This window comes from Salminus brasiliensis, chromosome 18 (genome assembly GCF_030463535.1).
Source record: "Salminus brasiliensis chromosome 18, fSalBra1.hap2, whole genome shotgun sequence".
NCBI lineage: Eukaryota > Metazoa > Chordata > Actinopteri > Characiformes > Bryconidae > Salminus > Salminus brasiliensis.
Window position 1 is genome coordinate 27,841,253 of NC_132895.1, and position 21,276 is coordinate 27,862,528.

Here is a 21,276-nt window from a genome sequence, read left to right on the forward strand (position 1 = left end):
GGTCTACCTATGATGTCAATTGCAGGCCTCTCTCATCTTTTTAAGTGGGAGAACTTGCACAATTGGTAACTGACTAAATACTTTTTTTCCCCACTGTATGTACAATCTGAGAACAGTTTGGGGGTTTTGGGATTGACCCATTTTCCAGGACAGGCACAGACAACGGGTTCATGATATGTCAGTTCCATCTACTAAACTCTTGCTGTTTAACTATCCCAAGGAAACTGTACTCTAACAGTCTAGGGCTTCTTTAAACAAGATGGATTTGGGCCCCAGCAACAGTTCACAACACATGATGCATGAGATTGTGTTGCTATTCCAAAAGCAGTTTAGATTTCAGACAGAATTCAGTCTGAGAATTGCATAATATTTTTCTCATTGGCTCATTTGTTTTTCTTTCTGAATGATTTTTAGTCACTGGTTATGCTTTTCTGCACAGCATTTTTCCCAAGCTGGCTGATTTAGCAAGCTGATTTCCAAGCAATTGGTGCACCAAAAAAAAAAAATTGAGCATATAATAGAACATAGTCTTGTCTGTCCATCTCCTCGTCTCTCTCCGCGGGGGAAAAAAAACCTGGGAAAAAACATAATGTCATCTCATGCAGACGTTCCAACTTGTTACTATGGCAACAGAATGACACTAAGATGACTTTGTGTGCTCACGCTGAATAAGTCGAAGCTGGGCCAGAGTGATGACTGTGATTGCCTTCTATTGAGAGAACATGAATGCTTGGTTGAGATGATGGTGTATTGTTGTAAGGCAGCAGTGAAAGTGTGTTGTCTTAAACAATGATGGGTATCTTTTTGAAGCGTATATCTACTAATAATAGCCATAATAATAAGGGCTCATTGCTCTAATTCCATGGAGGCGCGTTTCTTTTGTGCAGCACTGACAGCTATGGCAGACACAAAGTTAACTGCAATATTATGGAAAACTGATTTTTCCTCACTTGCAATAGAAGTGTTATTGGGAGTTTTGAATTTCAGAATCTACTATTCATTAACCAGCCAATACATGGAAAGTTGACACAAAAACATGTTTACATGGGCCTATCCTAAGTTCAGCTACATACGTTCACCACCACCCATGCAAGGTGCTATAACAAAACCAGCCTTTTTAATTCTGAGATTAGAAATGGAAATGGAAAATGAATGACCACTGTTTATGGTTCATAGAAACCATAGAAAACGGTGCAAGTGGACCTTAAAAACTTTTGGAAAGTTAGAAAATGTGCCCTTTTAGGACCTTTCAAGTCTATGCCATCAATCAGAATGACTTTTTGTCGGCTAAATGTTCACACAAGGCTACACACACCTTTTGCTGGCACATTAAGCTCATCAGCCAAACACAACGTCAACTACAGTGAAGTGCCCTGAAGCACTTGTGGAGCTAAAGGCCTTGTTGAAGCGTTCTTCTGGTTCCACATAAGCAACCTCCCCATAAATGAAAACTATGGTGGGTTTTTCACAATGTGACTAAATGTAAAGCTACAGCAAGGATCGTTTTTGAAACCATAAGCCCCTAAATCAAAATGTCACAGCAAATGAAATACTATAAGACCAAAATCCTGCACCTAATATTCGGGATTACTCATAGGGCCCAGCCTATTCCCTTTACCCATATTCTAATCACCCACTATTGCAAACACTTCACAGGGGTCATCAGCTAGGCACTTGCAATTGTCAGTGCTGCGCTGAATTAAGCCCACCTCAGCCACCAAGTACTTGGACCTATTTTTGCATTTAATGAGGGAGGTTTATATCAAAGAAGTATTACTATTCTTATTATATTAAATCTTCTTATGTTGCTGTGGGCAGAATGCGGTGACTGCTATGATGTGATAGTGGCTTGACAAGGATCCAGCAGTACATATAACACACTTTATGGTACAGTGTCTAAACCACACCACTTCTGATGTGAAGAGTGTATACAGAATATATGTAATTTTTGTTTTTCTGATTGTGGTTTTTGTGTAGTCCCTAAAATATGTGCTGAAACTGTGATACAGCCAATTATACATGTCACCAGCATTGAAATTAGGACCACATATTGCCTGTCCTAATGGTTCCTTTAATAACACACTTCTTTTGACATAACTGTGTTGCGTTCTGACACAGACAAGAGCATGTGTAATCATTTAGCTGTCATTCCTCACATGTCAAGCTATTGTTAATAAGGTTGCACGATGACAGTGGAGTTGTTAATGAATGTCCATGTTGCTATGCTAAATTGTCATATTTTTAAATGTTGCAATGCTAAATTATCGTAGCATAATATTTGCAACAGAATCTTAAAGGAAAATGTTCATATCTTTTTTTTTTTTTTTTTTAATCAAGACAACTATATTTGCGGAATAAAAGCTGTTTGATTTCAGAGCTTCTGTTTTGTCATAAAGTTGGGGATCGAAGCTAAGCTGGGGGGAGGAAAAGAATTTCTGCTTCTTTTTTCAGTTTATTGCACTGCTGATGGTTTGCAGGCCTTTTTGATGGAAGGAAAGAAGCTCCTGAAGCGAGGTTAGATAGGACATTTCTCTTGTTATTGCTGTATTTTTAAAGCTTGAACATGTTGTGTATTTCCACACCATCTTGAAACCAGAGTGTAGCATGGGTTGGAAGTAAGCACAGTCATATCTCTAAACAGCTAACTGATCAAATTCACTTGAGCATGGCTTATACTATCCATTCAAACAAGCTGTCTTTTGAAGTCTTAAATACGGTTACCCTTTTTAAGTAGCATCACATTATCATTTTTGCTTGTAGTTCAAGTATTTAACGCGCCTATTTTATTTTACTGCTGGTTACAGAGTATAAACAAATCTCTATAATTCCAGCACTAAAGCAAATTGTCTAACTTATCTTTGCTAAATAGCATCGGAGTTCTTTTACTGTGATTATATATAGGAGTCATTTATTAAACCTAAATATGTTTGTGTTACACTGTTGTAGTGTCAAGCATATTTAGCTAACAATAACTGGCATTCAGTGTGAACTAAAATAGAGAAAACTAAAGAGTTTGCTTAGACCCTCCTTCTGTAGTATTACGTAGTCTTTGCGTTATACTGTTATGGTTCCAGCATCTGTAATCAGGCTAATTTAGCTAAGGCAGACTATAAAGTAATTCAAGTAATTTTTCAGTCACTGGCAAGATACATGTTTGTTAGCTAGCTAATTTAGCAAATGTAATTGTTCAGTGTACGTTGATGAGCTTAGACAGCCAATAAGCCACTTATTTAAGCCACTTATTTACGCTGTAATTTTGTTTGCTTCTGCTTGTACTGAATTATCAGTGCAGTACTAATAACAATACAAGATGTTATCATTGTTTTGTAGTTAGTATTGTTGTGTGGCTAGCATCTTGGGGCTTAAATTTGAGCCTGTGCCTGATTTAAGAGATTAGGGGCTAAAAATGGGCACCTTAACACATTTTCAGGTACTTGCTATTTTTGCTTATATTTGTCAATAATCAAGAATAATATACCAAGGTCCGCGTAACAGTACCCTTTCCATCCTGTTAGAACCCATCGTTTGTGCAGCATGTACATTTCCACTTGCTAGAGTTGATGTTACAGAGCTTGGCTGTGCCTCAGTGCCCTCCGTGTGCAAGTCTAAGCTCATTCAGTCGTGCCTGCGTAATCTGGGTGTTGTGTAGGCGCCGTGAGCAGTGACACCTGACCTGCAGTACTCTTGTACCCCTCCCCTCCAGTCCTCATGCTGTCAGACAGCTCACGGCATGACAAGTAACTCGTGGCCCAAACACCTCTTTCAGCTACCACCTTACACTTGGGGCTAGCGCTGGTGGTAATACGTTTGTTGTTTAGTGACAGAAAGGTTAAGTAAGGACAAACTGGTTTTTTTTGCCACTGTGTACAAATGATCTTTCTCAACGGAGAAGGTGAATTGAATTTGTCAATATATGGCTTGTTTTCTTCAGGATCGAAGTTTGAAATTCAGATTAGGAATTGATCCTTGCAGTGTAGCACTTAATAGTTTAGAATGCAGTCTTGAATTCAAAACTTGTAGATATTAATACTGATGGTTGACTTGAACTGATGGCCCAAAGGTTGCAGCAGACTGATATTTGACTAATTAAAATAATCATTTTTGAACGTATAAAAAGTACTGTAATTGGCATGAAACCAAAAGGTGGTTTTGCACTGTGCAAAGCTATGATGGAGTACCATCATGGGCTTATTCTATGGTGCCATTGTGTGTGTTCATGTGCTTCGGGCTTGATGGGGCACGCGCCTTTGGTACTAATTTTGTCTGCCATTTTAGGCACATGTCTGGGTTTAGAGACTGACATAAATGCAGTTATAATATTTTAATAACCAAAATAAATAAACCTTTTTTTTTTGCTGCTGCACACTGACCTGTAGTTTTCTAAATAGATTAGATTTTATTATAAATTAGATTTTACTTTTTGTAGTGGCAGCCCTACATTTTGTTGAAGAAAATGGATTTAGGTAAATCAACTGATTAGTAAAATCAATAGAAAAAGTCATTAGTGACAGCCCTTAAATTAATCGTTTAGAATCGTTTAGAATTTACAGTCGTCTAGTTGGTAAAAGGAAAGGAAAAAACAACTACATGCCTAAAAAGAAAATAATGTGAAGAACTTTTTAAATTGGTAAAGTCTTACATCAAATGAAGGTTCTTTAGACCTTTGAATGGTTCTTCACACTCACATATCTCTATAAACATACTTCTTTATGGAACCAAAAGTCTTCTGGGTCTACTGTGGAGTCAGTTTAGGAGTGATCTTTAAAAACAACTTTGGGCAATATAATAAGGAAATAGACCTACTGTTTGAAAATATTCTTGTTTTTCAAAAATAGCTGTGGAAAATCAGTATGTTTTTATTTCAGATTAGTAACAAAGGCTGCTTCTAGCTAATGAGCTAGCAGAGCCAACCGATAAGATGCTGATGAAGACTTGTCATCTTCTACAAAAGATATTTTCACCTTGGTGGGCGAGGTGGCAACTTGTTAAAACATGAAATTGGTGTTAATTGAATTGTTAGTCTGCATAGTTTTTTCCACCTCTATGTGATAGATTTAACATACAAATACCCAAACAATTGTGGTGTATAATTTTAATACAGTCTCCTCAAACAGTTTAACGGAATATTGGAGTGATCTTTACATCACACAGTTTGAGACGAAGTGAAACTTTTAACTTTAAATGCTTTAAAGTTTCCACCTCTTGTTTTGACGACAGCTTTGTAAACTCTTGTCATTCTCTCATTCAGCTTCATGAGGTAGTCATCTGGAATGGTTTTCAATTAATTGGTGTGCCTTAACATAAGTTAATTTGTTGAGTTTCTTGTCTTCTTAACATGTTTGAGACCATTAGTTGCCTTGTGCCGAGGTAGGATTGGTACACCGTTCTATACAGTGAATTACCCATTTGACTACTGTTCTAATCTAGAGCATAGCAAGAACCACTGAACTAAGTAAAGATACATTTCAGTCCAGAAATTTCAGAAACCACAAATTTAACATCATCTCTCAGATTAGAGCCCACATTAATGCAGAGTTTATCATGCAGTTCATTTCAACAGGGCAATGACCCCCAAACACAGCTCCAGATGACCTGGCTTCCCCAATCAGCTGACCTAAACCCAATAGAGATGGTTTGGGATGAGTCAGTTTGGCATGCTTAGTGCTTAGCAATCCCTCAAGACCATTGGACAACCATTCCAGGTGACTCCCTCACAAAGCTGATTGAGAGAATGCTGAAAGTATGTAATGCTGTCATCAAAGCCCCCTGAACCAAAAAACAATGTGTTAAAGCGGTAGTAACTTCAATTTCCTGCTGATGGCATTGCACAAGGATAATCATGCTATAAATACCTGCTGGGTGTGTGATGGGAGGTGGTACGGTGCAGTGAATGTCTTGATCGATGTGTGGAAAAAGGGTCTCAAAGCAAATCCAAAGCAGACCCAGTGCAATCACTCCAGCAAAAAGGAGTAATTGTGTTTGGGGCGTGCCAAATGCCATTGTGTAAAGGAAGTAGCGGAATTTGCAGGTGTATTGAAGCATATGGTCATACGGGTCTACCAGCAGTGGTCTGCTACCCACAAAAAATCCTAGTCTACAGGAAATTCTTGTCAGAGTTGTGGCTGAAAGAACACCGGCATGAAACTGACCGCCAGCATGTTTCACGGCTTGTGAATGAAAATGCTGTTCCCTGCACGGTTTTCTTTCAGAAATTGGTTGTGAAGGACCTACATTGACTTGTAGAAGCAATTTATGCCTGGAAGTGAAACACTTTTTATTCACAAGCTGTGAAACACACCAGAGGTTTGTCTCTCAGCTATTTCCTTCACACTATGGTCTTTGGCACGCCCAAATGCAATCACTCCTTTTTGCCAATCATTAACATCTGCTTTGCGACACACTTCCCACTAGCCAAACAAGGCATTCACTGGACTGTACCACCTCTTCTTAATCTATGAATCCTGACGAACGGCATCTGCAGGAGCTTGAAATCTCTACTACCTTAAACACTCAGTGTGACTAATTTATATTTTTGGATTATTCTTGTATTGTTTCTTGTGATAGGACAGTTGGCATAGTATCTCACTGCTGGTTGTACCATGTATGTGGCAAACTGATTTGATGTATGTGCTTTCTACTTCACTGGTCTCTCAAACCCACACTACATCTTACACATCCGGGCCAGCTGTACACACAGTCTGTCCAGCTTATTTCTTCACACTCCGGTGCGAAGGTCTTTAAAGCAATTGTGTGCAATTATTTCTGTGAAAGGGCTTCAAGTAAAACACAAATGAGCACACATTTCATCAGAAAAGTACTCATTTGGCACGCTAGTGCATAAATATTTCCATTTTCTGCTAAAGAATGTGTTTGCTTAGTTTTTGTACTCAACGTTTGAACAAATCCATTAGCTGTCATGGAGGAACAGGGGGGGGGGGGGACATCGATTACAACTTTACTGAGGATATAATAGGCAATACAACCCCTAGAAATGTTCTAATGGCCCCTTAACTCTTCTTTTGCAGCTTGTACTTAGATACCGTTAAGCTTAGGAACAAGCCAAGGCCATGTGTGAAAAAATAATCAATAATAACCGCCTGGTTCTTTATTGGAGCTTTTAGGGAGGTAATGTAGTCTCTGCAGGAAAGTGTTTTAAACATTCTAGCGTTCTTGGAGTCAGTCTCCTGTGCTCAAAAAAAAACAAAAAAATCTTAGCTGTGTATCAACAGCATGGACAAAATGGTACAATGATGGTACAGTTACTTTCACCCCAATTTTCACCCAGTTCTTTGTCATATTCAGTTCCTACCCAGAAGCAAGGACTTTCCCAATCCCCAATCCAGTGCTGGAAGGCTGTAAGATAGCCTCTTTGATGAAGCAACCCCTGCATGTTTTAAAACTGCTACTAATGTAATACCAACTAATGTCTGTTGGATCAGCAACAAACTAGCATCGCTATGATTTGGAGAGAAGGGCCATCGTTTCCACCCAGTCTCTGGGACTCTTGACCACAGTGGCATCACCTGTCATCTTCTGATGATAGAGCTTATCAAATCAAATTTATTTGTATAGCCACCATTTGCAGCAGTCACCAAACCACCTAAACTGTTGTATTGCTCAGGTGTGCAACATATTCTTAATCATAATATAATAATCAGGACAACTGAATATAGTCATGGCAGTTATGGAAAGAGTATTGAGAGTAATGAGATGGTTAATAATGGTAATATTAATAGTGGCAGATAGTTAAGGTAAGTCCATATAGGTTTTAACATGGTCATTAAGCAGGTAGCAGTGGTAGGAGGGTGTGTAGCTGAGGACTGCACCACTTGTAGTCCCCAGCTATGCATATGCATTTAATTCAAGAAGATGCATCACTGCATCATGGCTGAAACATAATGTTTAATATGATGGCCATTTCGGAGAGAAAAGCAAGGAAACAATTTACAATTTGCACAGGCCAGTGGTTTCTGGTGTCTTTCTAATGTTGCAGCCTTTTTTACATGCAACATGTGACAGCCAATCAAAAATGAATCAATGATCAATGCTCAAAATAACAAAATGAGCTTTTATATATACCAGGTCTAGCACTATTAGGAGTCCTGATCACCTACTTATTAGTCACCCAATCATGTGGGAACGGTTCAATGCAGATATGGGCCAGCAGATTCAGATAATGTTCACATCACACATTAGAATTGTTGGTGCCAGATGAGTATTTCTAGAACTGCTGGTCTCCTAGATTTTCTGTACAACAGTCTCTAGAGTTTATTTAAAATGGTGCAAGATGGGAGGAGTTCTGACAGACGTTAATGAGCGAGGTCTACGGAGAATGGCCAGATGGACTGAAAGTTTACAGTAACTCAGAAATAATAGCAGAAGACCACTTTGGGTTGCAGTGGGCCCATGATCACCTAACAGTGATCTGTTTGGACAGTTTTGATTTCTAAACACGATGGTAAGGGTCAGAACATTTTAACTGCATGTATTTATGGACCCACTGTGAGTGGTGGTGTTGATCATGCTTTGCCACAGCTTTGCGCCATGTCACAAAGCAAAAGTCATTTTACACTGGGTTTATGAACATGACAATGAGTTCAGTGTTCACAGCACGAAAGTCCTTCCGAAACATGGCCAATAATCACATGATTCAGTGATGCTCTACTCAATAGTATATTGTCACACCTGATTCTGTTCTGGCTAATCTAGTGGCTTTTATACTTAAGAAAATTGCGTTAATTGTGTCATGTGTGTTTTTTTTTTTTTTTTTTATTATTTTTATACTGCTGTAGGCACAACACGTATGTATTTTGATAAGTTAAGACAGAAATACAAGACAAGTGAATACTACCTTCACTATTAGCAGGCATTAATGCATCAATAACTCCAAAGCAGTGCTAACTCCATGCCCTGCAGAGCCACCCGGCATTTTAATGCAGTGGAGATTGTTATTCATGGCAGCTATTGCTATATTCAGCCAAAAGTAAATATGTTCACACTCCATTGCTTTCTCCGTCTGTATATTATAATCATCTGTTCCATATGGGTTTAAAATTCAACTTAGCCTGATTAGGAATGCCGAATGAAAGAGGTAAGGCTGGCACCCTCTGGAAATATCTAGAGAAATATATAATGTAGGTTTTTTTTTGTTTTGTTTTGTTTTTTCTTTCTATCTGAATTCTTACTGACATTTCATGTTGCATTGTATGACAAATAAGTAGCGCTTCTGCAAATCTGCTGACATTTATATTGCATAATCATCATTTACAGGTTAAAACTCCACAGGGTGAGTTCCAAACTTCTCTTGTTTCAGTAAACATTGCTTTAACCCTCAGGCATGCAATTAATCATGTAATTTGCCCTTCGTCTCCCCGCTGGTTAATGTGGTCCATTGGGAACACTGTGGCTTGTGATGCTAAGCACGGTTCTTTTGTTACAAAGTGAGGTTGACATTCTTTTTGATCCACTTTGTGCAGTTGGCCTCTGGCTTTTGGATATATTGGTGACATGTTTTTTTTTTTTGATGGCCCCTAAAATGTGTGTATGTTTCTTTAAAGGTGCCCAAAAGCCTTTATTTAAAGTATTTTAAGTTGTTGTTTGATGTGTACATGTGGTTTTACATTTTGCCTCTTTTTTTCTTTTATGGAGAAAAACATTAAGCTCTGTTTTTATTTATTTATTTATTTTTTTGGCTGATTTACAGCACCATGTTGTCCCACCCATTAATTATATCATAGTTTTAACACTATGCAACTAACTTAACAAAAACATTTATTATATAACAAGACTGGTTTGAGGTTTAGGAATTGGCCCATTTTACAGTCCTGTTTTAGTTCTGCTCAAACTGACACAAGTAACCGTGTATAATGTTGTAGGCTCTTTGGTGACCTATCAAAATTAAGGTCAGGCTGCACCGTTTTGCTGCGAGCTGATCTGTCATTTTTATAAGGGGTGCTTCTTTGATGACAGAAAATGGTGGGAAACATTTGGTGCACTTTGATCCTCAGGTAAGTCATCAAACTCCTAATGGATTTATAAGCACAGTTGTCAGAATTCCTCCAGCAAAAAAAAAAAAATAAAAAAAATCACAATTTTGTTTAGAAGGTCTACAAAGGCTGCAACTCACTTTTGCACTTGTACATTCCATAGCTGGACCACCACAGTGACTAATGTGATTCCCCCTTCCACATTCTTGGAGGAAAAATGGCAATAACAATTCCCACATGTAGAAGAAGCACTCTCAGTTGTGGTTTCTGTATGAAAAGACACCAGCAGCTCAGCTCAGTGCTTCAGGGAGTACACACTTTAGCCCATACCTGTGGAGAAGATTAGAAGGCAGAATGCAACATGATTAATGAGAACGCTGTTGATTGCCCATCTACCGTCCGGCCCTCTGGATTACCACCATCCTTCAGCTCGGCACCACAGCCAAAAATGTATCTAATTACAATTACACCTTAGTAATTCATGCCAGGGCTTTTATCCTCTCTAAATGATTGCCTTTCAATAAACCTTTAGATCATCCTTTGTCTTGCGTCCAAGTTGTGAGAGCTTAAACATTTACAGAACTTCGGCTATGACGCAAAAGACATTAGGAGTTGAGTCCACCTTCTATAGTGGTGGGAAATCTTTAACTTGAGTAAAAGTAAAGACGCCCAGTGGAGACCCACACAAAGAAAATCTAAAATGACCTTTTGAGTTTCTGCTCGAAAGAAAGTATGAAATTATAGTGCCCTCCAGGATTGGCAGCGCACTCAGAAAGGATGAGAGAAAAGGACCATGAAGAAGAAGGGGGAAAAAAAGCTAAAGTGCCTTGCAGAAGTCTTCAACTCCTATAAAAGTCATCAGATTTGGGTGGATTACAATTACACACTTTCACAGGTTGTCCCAGTCAGTGTTTTTCCTGCACACCAATATTCTAATATTATTAAGTGTTTATGAAAGCTGCATTAGCCAGCCTGCTAATTGTTCTGTTTGCGTATCAGTTCTACACTGTTTAGTTGTGTCTGGGTGTGCAGGACTGGGTTCTCATCAGTATTCAGTTATCATATATAATAATTTACTTTGTGTTTTTATTTTATACAGTTGACAAGTGGGCTAATAGACTAGCTAAAGCGACCATGCGAACAATGATTGAACATTAAAAAGTTGCCAATCATATTGACTAATAGTGCTATCTTTCATTAGACCATGCAATAGCTACTCAATAGCTATAGAGGACTCAAGCCCATTTTGCAAGGCAACATAAAATACAAATGTCTTTTGTGTGAGCTTTAGCTGAGTATTTGGTAGAACCACTCTTTTTTTTTTTTTTTTTTTTTTTAAGTTTAGGTCATTTGAATGTCACTTGTGTGCCACAGTTGTTTTTTTTTTGTTTGTTTGTTTGTTTTTTTAAATAGTATTATAGATTCCAGAATGGATTGAGATCCGGACTTTGCTTCAGACGTTTTTTTCTTGTTCTTGTTCAACGACTCCTGTGTTATTCGTGAAGGCGTAAAGGCTTACAGCACAAATAGTTTATAAATGTAATATATATATGCGCTGACGCACTCAAATTTCGTCATTTGTCCAGCAACAGAACTAATTTGCTATTATATCAGTTTCCAGACATTTTTACAGCCAAATCTGCTTGGAAGCTAAAACTGGGTCGTCACTGGATCTTCCAGCAACATAATGATTCAAATTCATCCAGATTTAGACCGGCTCACTGACAACAGAAGATGCCAATCTATAAAACCCAAGCCAAAAGGGTGCATTAAGCTAAAGCTACCACGAGGCAAATGGACATGCAATAAATGCTTCTGCAAAAGCCATCTCAGTCACCTCTAAAAGCCCTGATGACTGTGGTAAAGCCTTCAATAGTATATTGTCCCAAAAGTTCAAGATGAATGGAGCAATAAAAATTGCCACAATTTCTACATTTGAAAGGAGATCAATACTGGTAAAATACAGCAGACATGGGATATTCATGACATACTTCATTTACATTAGGGACCTTAAGGGGTCAGAATAACTTAATTAGAAACTCTGATTAAGGTTCCCAGGGGCTTTAAGAAGTTCTTTTTCCTTGTGCTGTTATCAAAACTAACCTAGCTAGCATACAACAGCTTTCATTTCAATCAAGATGTAATTTCACTTTAAATATTACTTGCAACCTTCCAGGCTAGTCAAGAGTTATTAGTAGCTGATATTCAGTAATGTAGGTCTCACTTTTCTTTTCTCAATGTCACAGAAGAGAAACTGGGATTTGGTAAGCAGTTCTTTCCTTGAAAGCTAGTTCTTGTTGACTAGAATAGCTAAACCAACCATGCTTACAGTGATTGAACAGAGTTGCTGCCCATCACATCCACCAATTGTGCTATCCTTTATTAAAAAATGCTAACAGTGTTTGCATGATTGGCCTGATTTATAGGATGATTTATGTAGAAAAGTAGGTAACACTGCTTTCTCCTTGGAAGACTGGGTTTTCACTGTGCAAGCACACCATCTTTCATTAATGAGTCCTTGGGCAAGACCAACACATTCACCTACCCACTTAACTGCATTAAATTGTAAATGCGCATTCAAATGTAAGTTGCTGTGGAAAAGAGCATCAGATAAATGGCATACATGTAAATATGAATTGAGTAGTATTTTTTTCACCTAAGCCTAGAACCAACCTAGGATTATTGTCCTCACATTTGTACAACACTAATTTATTTACAGTATATATTGTTCAGTGTTAATTCAGTGTCTTGTGTCAAGCATTTCACATAACCAAATACTTGCTTATAAAGCAGTGGTTCCCAACCCTGGTCCTGGAGGAGTAAAGTTCAGCAGTTTCCTGCTCTAACACACCACCTTCAACTCAAGAAGGGCATGTTAATTAGATTAGCAGGATCAGGTATGTTGGGAGTAGGCTTAACGCTAAAATGTGCAGGGCAAGGGATCCTCAAGGACCAGGGTTGGAAACCACTGCTATAGAGGACCAAGAATACTTTGTGCTAAAGATCCGCACACCATTAAAGGAGAAGAACTGCTGAGCTTAGAATGCAGTTGATCATGACAAAAAAAAAAACATTTTCTGTTTTAAATAAATGACAAACAGGTGCCTTCCTGAGGGCACTTAATGGCTAAAAGTAAAAGTAAAGTGGAATATGAAATGGGTAGAGTATTTCAGAGCGTACGTTTTGATTCATAACTGTCCATAATTGGTTCAGACAGGCTGAAAGGCTCCATTTTATTTCAAGGCGACGTACTTGGCATCAATGTATTTTCTTTTTCCTTATATTTTCTTTTTTAGTCATTATTATCTAGACTCAAATGCCACACACCATCACAAGCGCTGACGGCTGAAGCAAGAGTAGTCATTTGCGCTCAATATATTGCTTTTCAAAATGTACTTGCACATGCACGAGAGACAATGACGCCCATGTTTCTTGTTGCCGCTTCCTCACTCGACCTGCTCATTAGGGGCCTGTTCCTGCATTCTAGAAAGAGGCTTTGTGACAGTCTATTATAAAACAAAAGGTACTGTGGAAAGAAACTGAATTGAATTGGTGTGTATAAAATACTGTAAGTGATGATTTTTCTTCTTAAATATAATTGGGTTAAAGTTGCCAAAAGCAGATATTTAGATATGTATTTAGTATTACATATTAGCTTCCAGTGTGTCGATCATGACAGTATCTTTATTGGAATGCTATAGTCTTTTTTTTTTTTTATGTAATCTTTCATCGATGGCCTCTGGATCACAGTAATTTTAAATAGAAGAAAAGAAACCTGACTCTTGACTCTAAACGCATATACCCTTGATTTCTATAACAAGCTTTACAACTTTGAATGTTTCTCTTTTTTTTTTTTTTGGCCTAGTTAAATGTTTTGCAGACAAAGACCTTGTTGATGAGGTCAACTGCGAATGATCAGAGTAGCTGAGAAGACAGACTCCACACAACCACTGGTGAGAGGAAAAGCATCACAGAATGCACAACACGGCTGATTTTGAGGCAGATGGGCTACAACGACTGAAGGCCACGTTAGGTTCCACTTTTGTCAGCCAAAAGCAGAAAGCTGAGGCTGCAGTGGCTCAACACAGGCTCACCAAGACTGGACAGTTGAAGACTGGAGAACAGTAGGCTAATCTGATAAAGCTCATTTTCTGCCAACGCACACAGATTGTGGAGTCAGAATATGGCGCCAACTGCACGAATCCATGAACCCAACCAGCCTTGTGTCAACAGTCCAGGCTGGTGGAGGTGGTGTAATGGTACAGGGAATGTTTTCTGGCACACCTTGGGCCTGCTAATGCCAATCATCGCTTGAATGCCACAGACTTTTGAAGTGTTTTTGCTGACCATGTGCATCCCTTCATAGTCACAATTTCCTCATCTTCTCATTGTTACTTTCAGCATGATAATGGAATGTGTTACAAAAGTTGTACAAAAGTCAAGTTTTAATGACCATGACTATGAATTTGGTGGCCTTTAGTGGCCTTTCCAGTCTAGTAGAACATCTTTGGAATGTGGAAGAACATGACCTTCATAAAATGAAAGTGCTCCTGAAAATTCTACAGGAGTTTTGTGACGGTCTGATCAACATGGACCAGAATCTCAGTGAAACATTTCCAACATCTTGTGGAATCCATGCCTTAAACAACTGAGGCTGTTTTAGTCCTACCCAGAACTGTACTGTGCAGTTCTATTTGAAAACCCAGAAGAGTACATAGAAAATGTGATATTTTTAATTTATTCAGACAGCCAGTGTGACAAATTTGACAAGGCAATATGGAAAGCCATATTGCGTGCAGTCTACTGTTTCGGTTCCGTGCAGTCTTGATAAATGATGAAATTGTCCAAACATCTTCATCCACTGGTACCTGCCTGAGTCCTGCACCCAGAATCTGAGTTTAAGTGTATAATTTTCTTGAAGGAACCTCTTGTGATCTTGACACTGTAGAAGTATCTGTGCAGAGTGGCTGCCTTTAATCTTGGTTTATGTGAGATTAACTGAGAGAGGGCGAGCAAGCGGGTGAGCTTGAGAGAGAGAAATACTTGTCAGCTGTAGTAGTCATCCTCCTTTTTCTAGTCTACAAGCTGAGTGAGTTTTAGCTGCTGGTCCTAATGCAGGGTGTCAATGCATCAGAACCATGTTGCCTAAGTCTTTATCACACCATGGTTAGCGTGAAGCCAAGAGCAAAGCCATTTTTAAGAGTATTTTAAGGCTGCCTCTCCCACAGCGATGTGTGTGTCTCCTGCCTCGCACTTTTCTCTGCCCTTTAACAAAAAGTGTTAAAACAGATACGAGGTGTCACAAGAAGTGTGCTGTTTAGATGTTGCTGATCAGATCATTAGCCACCTTTTGCCCAGTCCACCAATGGAAAGGGACAATCACAGGACCACCAAGTATAGTGGACCAAACTACACTCTAAAAAATAATTCTGCTACAGATTCATTGAGTGATGCCTTAAAAAAAAACATTTTTGTAACAGAGATGTGTAAAGACATTTACATCAAGTGAAGCTTCTTTGAACCTTTACAAGGTTTTTCACACACTTATATACACACACCTCCATGGCATTGCGCAAATAACTGTTATTTGTGTATATACAGACTGTCCAGCAAACAGTGGTCATGTTATTAGAATCAGAACATTGATGAAGGGACTCAAGGTGGTTGGGTCTAAATGGCCTGTAAGTGTCCCAGAAGTGATACACTGATACACTCCTATCAGTACAATGTATGATCCACAGCAAGTGTGGTCCACCGCCCCCATGATATATGGTCATTGAAGGTCCTGGGGTGGCCTTTCTCCACTAATGGATGTGGTAGAAGAATCCTGATTCTTCTGAATTCTGTAGCAACTGGCGGGCTCCGGTCAGAACCTATAGAAAAGGCATACTTGATAATCTGTTGGCTGTGTGTTTCTAATGAAGGTAAACACAACTGAGTATCTAAGACACTGACTCCTCCATGAATAGAAATGGGATACTTTGCATTTGTTAACTCCCTTTTTTTTTTTTTTCTCTTCGGTCATCTATAAGCATTTTCTTTTTGGCTAGTGCCACTCAGCTCGGATGGATCAGTAATTTGCAAATTATGGGAAAAATCAATTACTTCTTGCAGAATGGCTATATTCGGAGGTGGACAGAACAGAGGAGTCATTACAGAGATGATGTCTCGGGCTTCTGCGGCCAGCAGGCACGATGAGTAATTTGTCTGTGAACCATTTGAGATTGTAAACAATCAACAACAAAAAAAATCCTCTTGTCATGAACAGAATTTGACAACCGGGTCAGCAAAGCAAATGTGACATTGAGAAACGTTGTGCTTTGCATGGCTTGAGACTGTGCAGTAGTTGAGATTGGGGGCTGTGTTTCAGACACAGTAAAGCAGCTAATGAATCATAAGATTTGAGCTTTATTTCTTCAGCTGGTGTCGAATCCCAGCAAAAGAGTGCATACATAAATATATATATTTTTTGAGTTAAGGGATTCCTTTGTGGAAGACAGGAATTAATCCAACAAATATACAAGCACTTCTAGTGTGGAGAATCTAATGTGTTCTTGGAGACATTTGAGAAGATTGGAAAGCTAGTGAGAAAAGCATAAGTTGTTCTCTTGCCGACAAATGTTCTTGCTTGAAATGTTTGAGTCTGCCAACGTTGTCAACAGATGAGTAATCTTACCACGGCACACTCACTGCAGTCTCAAATACAGTCTTAATTTGACATGGGGATCAGGTGTAGCGCGGTGGTTTTTCCCTCTTGCCGTGGCAAATCAATGCGCTCTGGTGGACGCTGGCCAGCTCTGTGAGGCCTTGACTGTCACCTCAATTACAGTTCTTTATTTGAAGGAATTAAATGTACCTGGAACCGGCAGGCTACCGTAATGGTGGAGGCCAATGTGGCGCTCTGTTTTCACTGCAGGAAAGTTTTTAAGTTTTTTTTTTTGTTGTTGTTGCCATGGCTCACATCCTAATTCGCTCACAGGATGGCGGTAATGAACCCACGAGGCGCTGCATTCTCTGAAGTACCGAGCAGCCTCGTTTGTTGGATTATATCAGTGCTGACTCCAGGGAGTCAAAAATGTGACCGCCGTTGCTGCAGAGCAATAAAGCACATTTATGTACGAGATCTACAGTAGACCAAAGCTTTTCAACTCCCATTCGCACATACATGATCACTCCTTCTATTTGTGTATTACAATCTTTCATACTAAGTGTTAATATGAAAATATATATATAACCTATGCATCACAGTTTTAGTTTTACTAACTGGAATACACAGTTTTGTTTTTTTTTTTTAAACAAATTGAGTAAATCGATTCGCAAGCGTACAGTTGTGGTTAAGGATGTACATACGCTAGTCAAAAGAAATGGCCCTTAGCAAGTTACACTTTCACCAGACACTTTTGGTAGTAATCAACAAGCTTCTGATAGATTCCTGAATATTTGTCTACCCTTCTTGTTTGAGTTAGTAGAGTTTATTTTGTTGGTAATTTTGCTGTTTTTCTGGAAAAGCAGGCTGACAAACTTTTTTGCAATGGCCTTCCTAAAGTCCTGACCTCAACCCTGTTCTGAAAGTCTGGTCTGTGCCTGCTTTTCCATTCCACCAACTCTAGGGTTAGGGTTATGTGTGTTTGTGTCCAGTTTTTTTGGAGCAAGGGCTTTTCAGTCTATAGAGACTACCATGGCTTGACTGTAGACAGTGTCATTGGTGTTCTTGCGGCTTCCGGTTCATGGCAGGCTTTTGTCTTGATGGTTCTTGTAATGTTCCTGACCACATGAACCACCTTTCTTTTGACTGAGGGGATATCTTGGCAAAGTGGCTGCAATTCTCAATAATATGTACATTAAATAGTTTGAACTGATCTTGAAATGTGTACTTAATTAAAAATGTCCAAGAGACTTTCTGACTTGTCAATCATGATTGTCATCATTCTCAGATCTGCACTGAGCTCCTTGAGCTATACCATTTTCTGTGATTGTCAATCCAATGATTGTTGGACAAACCCTTTTAGCACAGACAAGCTACTATGATCACTGACTGGATGTTAAGAGGCCCTGGCCTTGGCAAGTCAAGATATTTTGGAACTTAAATAGTGAGTGTGTGGTTATTTCTAACCCTGTATGTTTATTACCCTCCCACAATTCATGTTTTTGTACTTTTTTGTATTTTATTAATGAAGATGTGTTGTCATGCATTCTGTCTCAGAAAAAAGAACAGTTCAGGAATCGCTGAAAGCCCAGTATTGCCATTAAATTCATGTCCTTGATGAGTGTACTTTAATCTCGCACTATAACTGTAAATGACTCATGTAGTCTTGCATGTCTAGGTTGTGCGTTTCTTAATATGGTCAAAAACATGCAGAAAGCCGAAATGACCAATCGCAGCCTTCTGTTTTGGACTGACTTGTAGAAAGAGGCTATTAAAAGCTATTAGCTATTAAAGCTATTAAATTTTTTTTTTTTTTGACAACAGGGTTAATTTGCATAAATGCTCATAGTTAGCAGCGAAACCTAATTAAAATATTAAAAAATTAAGTAAATATTTCATTTTCACTTGAAATTGAAGTAGAACGCATTGACTCCTAAGAGCTATTGTAACCACTATGAGAGTTGAGTGTCCGTTATTCATCCTCAAATTACATGGCAAGTGGCTATCATTGGGGTCCAAACGCTGTGCTCCATTATGGAGCCAAGAGAGCACCAAATGAGGGCAATGTTTTTAGACTGGCCTCATTTATAATGGAAGTGAGGTCTCAAAAGGAAATTTTTTGGACATGACTTGAATTTGCATAGTTGTTAAACTCAATGAACTACATAATTACACAGCAATTACCCCTGTATTTTAGTCTGAGAGTGTGTACCTGAATGCCCCAGAATTTTCATTTCAAAGGTGACATGTTATACCCCTTTTGTACTTGTTCATGGAGTTCCCTGGAGTCTTAATGAATGCTTTGAATAATTATTTGGTCAAAATACCACAAGGATCAAGCTCTACAGTAGCTTTTCACCCTGTTCAGAATGGCCAGTTTAAGTGTCAATGATGATGATCTACTGCTCACCTTATGTATCTATCATTGTGAACATGTTATTTATTTTTTGTTGCAAATATAAGTCTTTAATCAGTTATTTTTCATTTAATGCAGATAAAGAGTTGAAAATCAAATATATTCACTTTTGCAACTCAATATCTCTGGCATTAGGTAGTGTATCCATGTTGCACTTGGTTTTAGAGACAGGTCTGCTTTGCCACATAACGTGCCTGTACTTTGACACTGGTACAAACTGTATAACGTACCACAGTTTGGCCATAGTGGGTGTGAGCTTAGCTCCTGTGATTTTTACTACATGCATTAAACGAATGTGCTGTGCATAAGTTTCCATTAGTTTTCACCACTACCAGTAAATAATAACTCTAATCAGTGCTAAAATGACACACACTATATTATTTGAATAATTTACAGCAAAGCGTAGCATCTGCAGAGCTTTAAAACATTCATTTTCTAGTAAACTGAGAAGAAATGGCTCTGGCAGTTTTGCCTGGATGGCCCCAGTTAGACCTCTGTCAGATCTTGGGAATTATTATATATTGAGCCATCACAGATATGCCTGCTGTAACGACCCAGACCATTACTGACCCAGGGTCAACCACACATGCAGTATTTATAGCATCCCCCTTCCAATCATTTATACCGTTTGAGCCAAGGGTCCTCTAAAGGAGAATGATTTTAGCTTGTTTGTGCTTGAGAAGTAAAAGCCAATTGTAAACCAGAAAACACTGTGGAGCAAGTGTTCCATGAGTGAAATTAGAGCAGATGAGGGGGATGGCTTGTGAAGTCCCAGCAGATATTTAGGTTTTCAGGGTCTCTGATGTAGCTGGGTCATAATATTTGAGATGCTTTCGCTTTAGACTACAACGTTTTAGTGTTTAGCTAAAGTTATCATCCTTTTATTCTCTTTTCAGAAGTTGTCCAGCTTAGTCTCCCAGAGGATAAGAGGGTGAGCATTACCACTGTGACCGTGGGCCTAAGCACAGTGCTATCCTGCACTATCCAGGGGACACTGAGACCACCAATCATTTGGAAAAGGAATGGCATTGTCCTCAACTTTCTGGACCTGGAAGACATTAATGTAAGTCAACCTAATCAAGCTATCGCCACTTTTCAGACATTTTTCAGCCTGGTAGGGCATGAATTTGAGGTAAGGAGGCAGTATGAAATTGTTAGATTGTATCCCTTTTCAAGGTCATGTTACTCAGATGGCCATGTTCCCTTGTGAAATGTGCGATCCAAGCATGTTTTGCTTTTCATAAGCCTGATGAAAGGGCACAAATAAAGGTAAAACACCACAAATCAACTTCCAACATATTTGGCTTTGATATGAAGCATTTATAGAAGTATGCACTCTAGCATAAGGTAATTGGATGGTTGCTAATTATCTGATAATCTGCCAGAGCACTGCTGGAGTCCAGTTGCATTGATTAGTCAACAATTATCCAATGTCAGAATTAAAAGAGAACTTGTATTTGTCTTACCAAAACAAATTATAAATGGTAATATTCATTAACAGAATACATACATTATATTCTGAAAGAGGCTTTCATTTTTCTTTTCATTTTTTTTGGCCAATTAATTCCTGTGCTAGCATTGTGACATGATTTGTATCTTTTTGTTTTTTATAATTGCAAAAAAGAATGATTTTTGTCTCAGGAGCAGAGCCAAAACCCATGCTGATTTCAAACACTGCAAACCACTTTTTGTAGGGGGAAAAAGTAACTTGAAAAGGCGAGATCTGCTGTTGGGAATGGTTGCTGGTTTAATTAAGCGCTCTATTTAGTTCACCTGCATGCCTGACAACATGGGGCTGTTTATCCACTGGCTGATTAGATTTGTCTAATTATTCTGGTAATGAAGGGCTCATTATATATTACTGCAGTGACAATGGTACACAGGTCAACGAGACTTTGAGCAAGACCATTTGGTCGTGAACAGCCAAAGTAATCAAACCAGTTGTTGTAGTGATCTTGAGTACATATGTTTAGCCTATTTAAACTAGCTGAGGTTATCCTTGGGTAAATAGCAAAGCATTTTTGTTAGTCGCTCTGGATAAGAGCATCTGCTAAATGCCTTAAATGTAAATGTAAAATATATGGGCTATTGCAGCTTATAGTCAACTCTTATGATTGGTTCCTGGAACAAAGATTTGGTGTAGTTGTGGACTAGATGTTCCCTTCAGTGAGACCTCTATGTAGGTTAGGACTAGGTTTATGCAAAGCATGAGAGCATGCAGAGGTTAT

At 38.7% G+C, this 21,276-nt stretch overlaps 1 protein-coding gene across 2 annotated transcripts in view; it reads left to right on the forward strand.

Annotated features, from left to right (window-relative positions):
• fstl4 (follistatin-like 4) overlaps positions 1-21,276 on the forward strand; it is a 197,046-nt gene that overhangs the window by 147,921 nt on the left and 27,849 nt on the right. For both annotated transcript variants that reach the window (XM_072661272.1, XM_072661273.1), the window contains exon 7: positions 19,945-20,111. In XM_072661272.1, the coding sequence (XP_072517373.1) occupies positions 19,945-20,111 (167 nt within the window). The remainder of the gene's footprint in view (positions 1-19,944; positions 20,112-21,276) is intronic.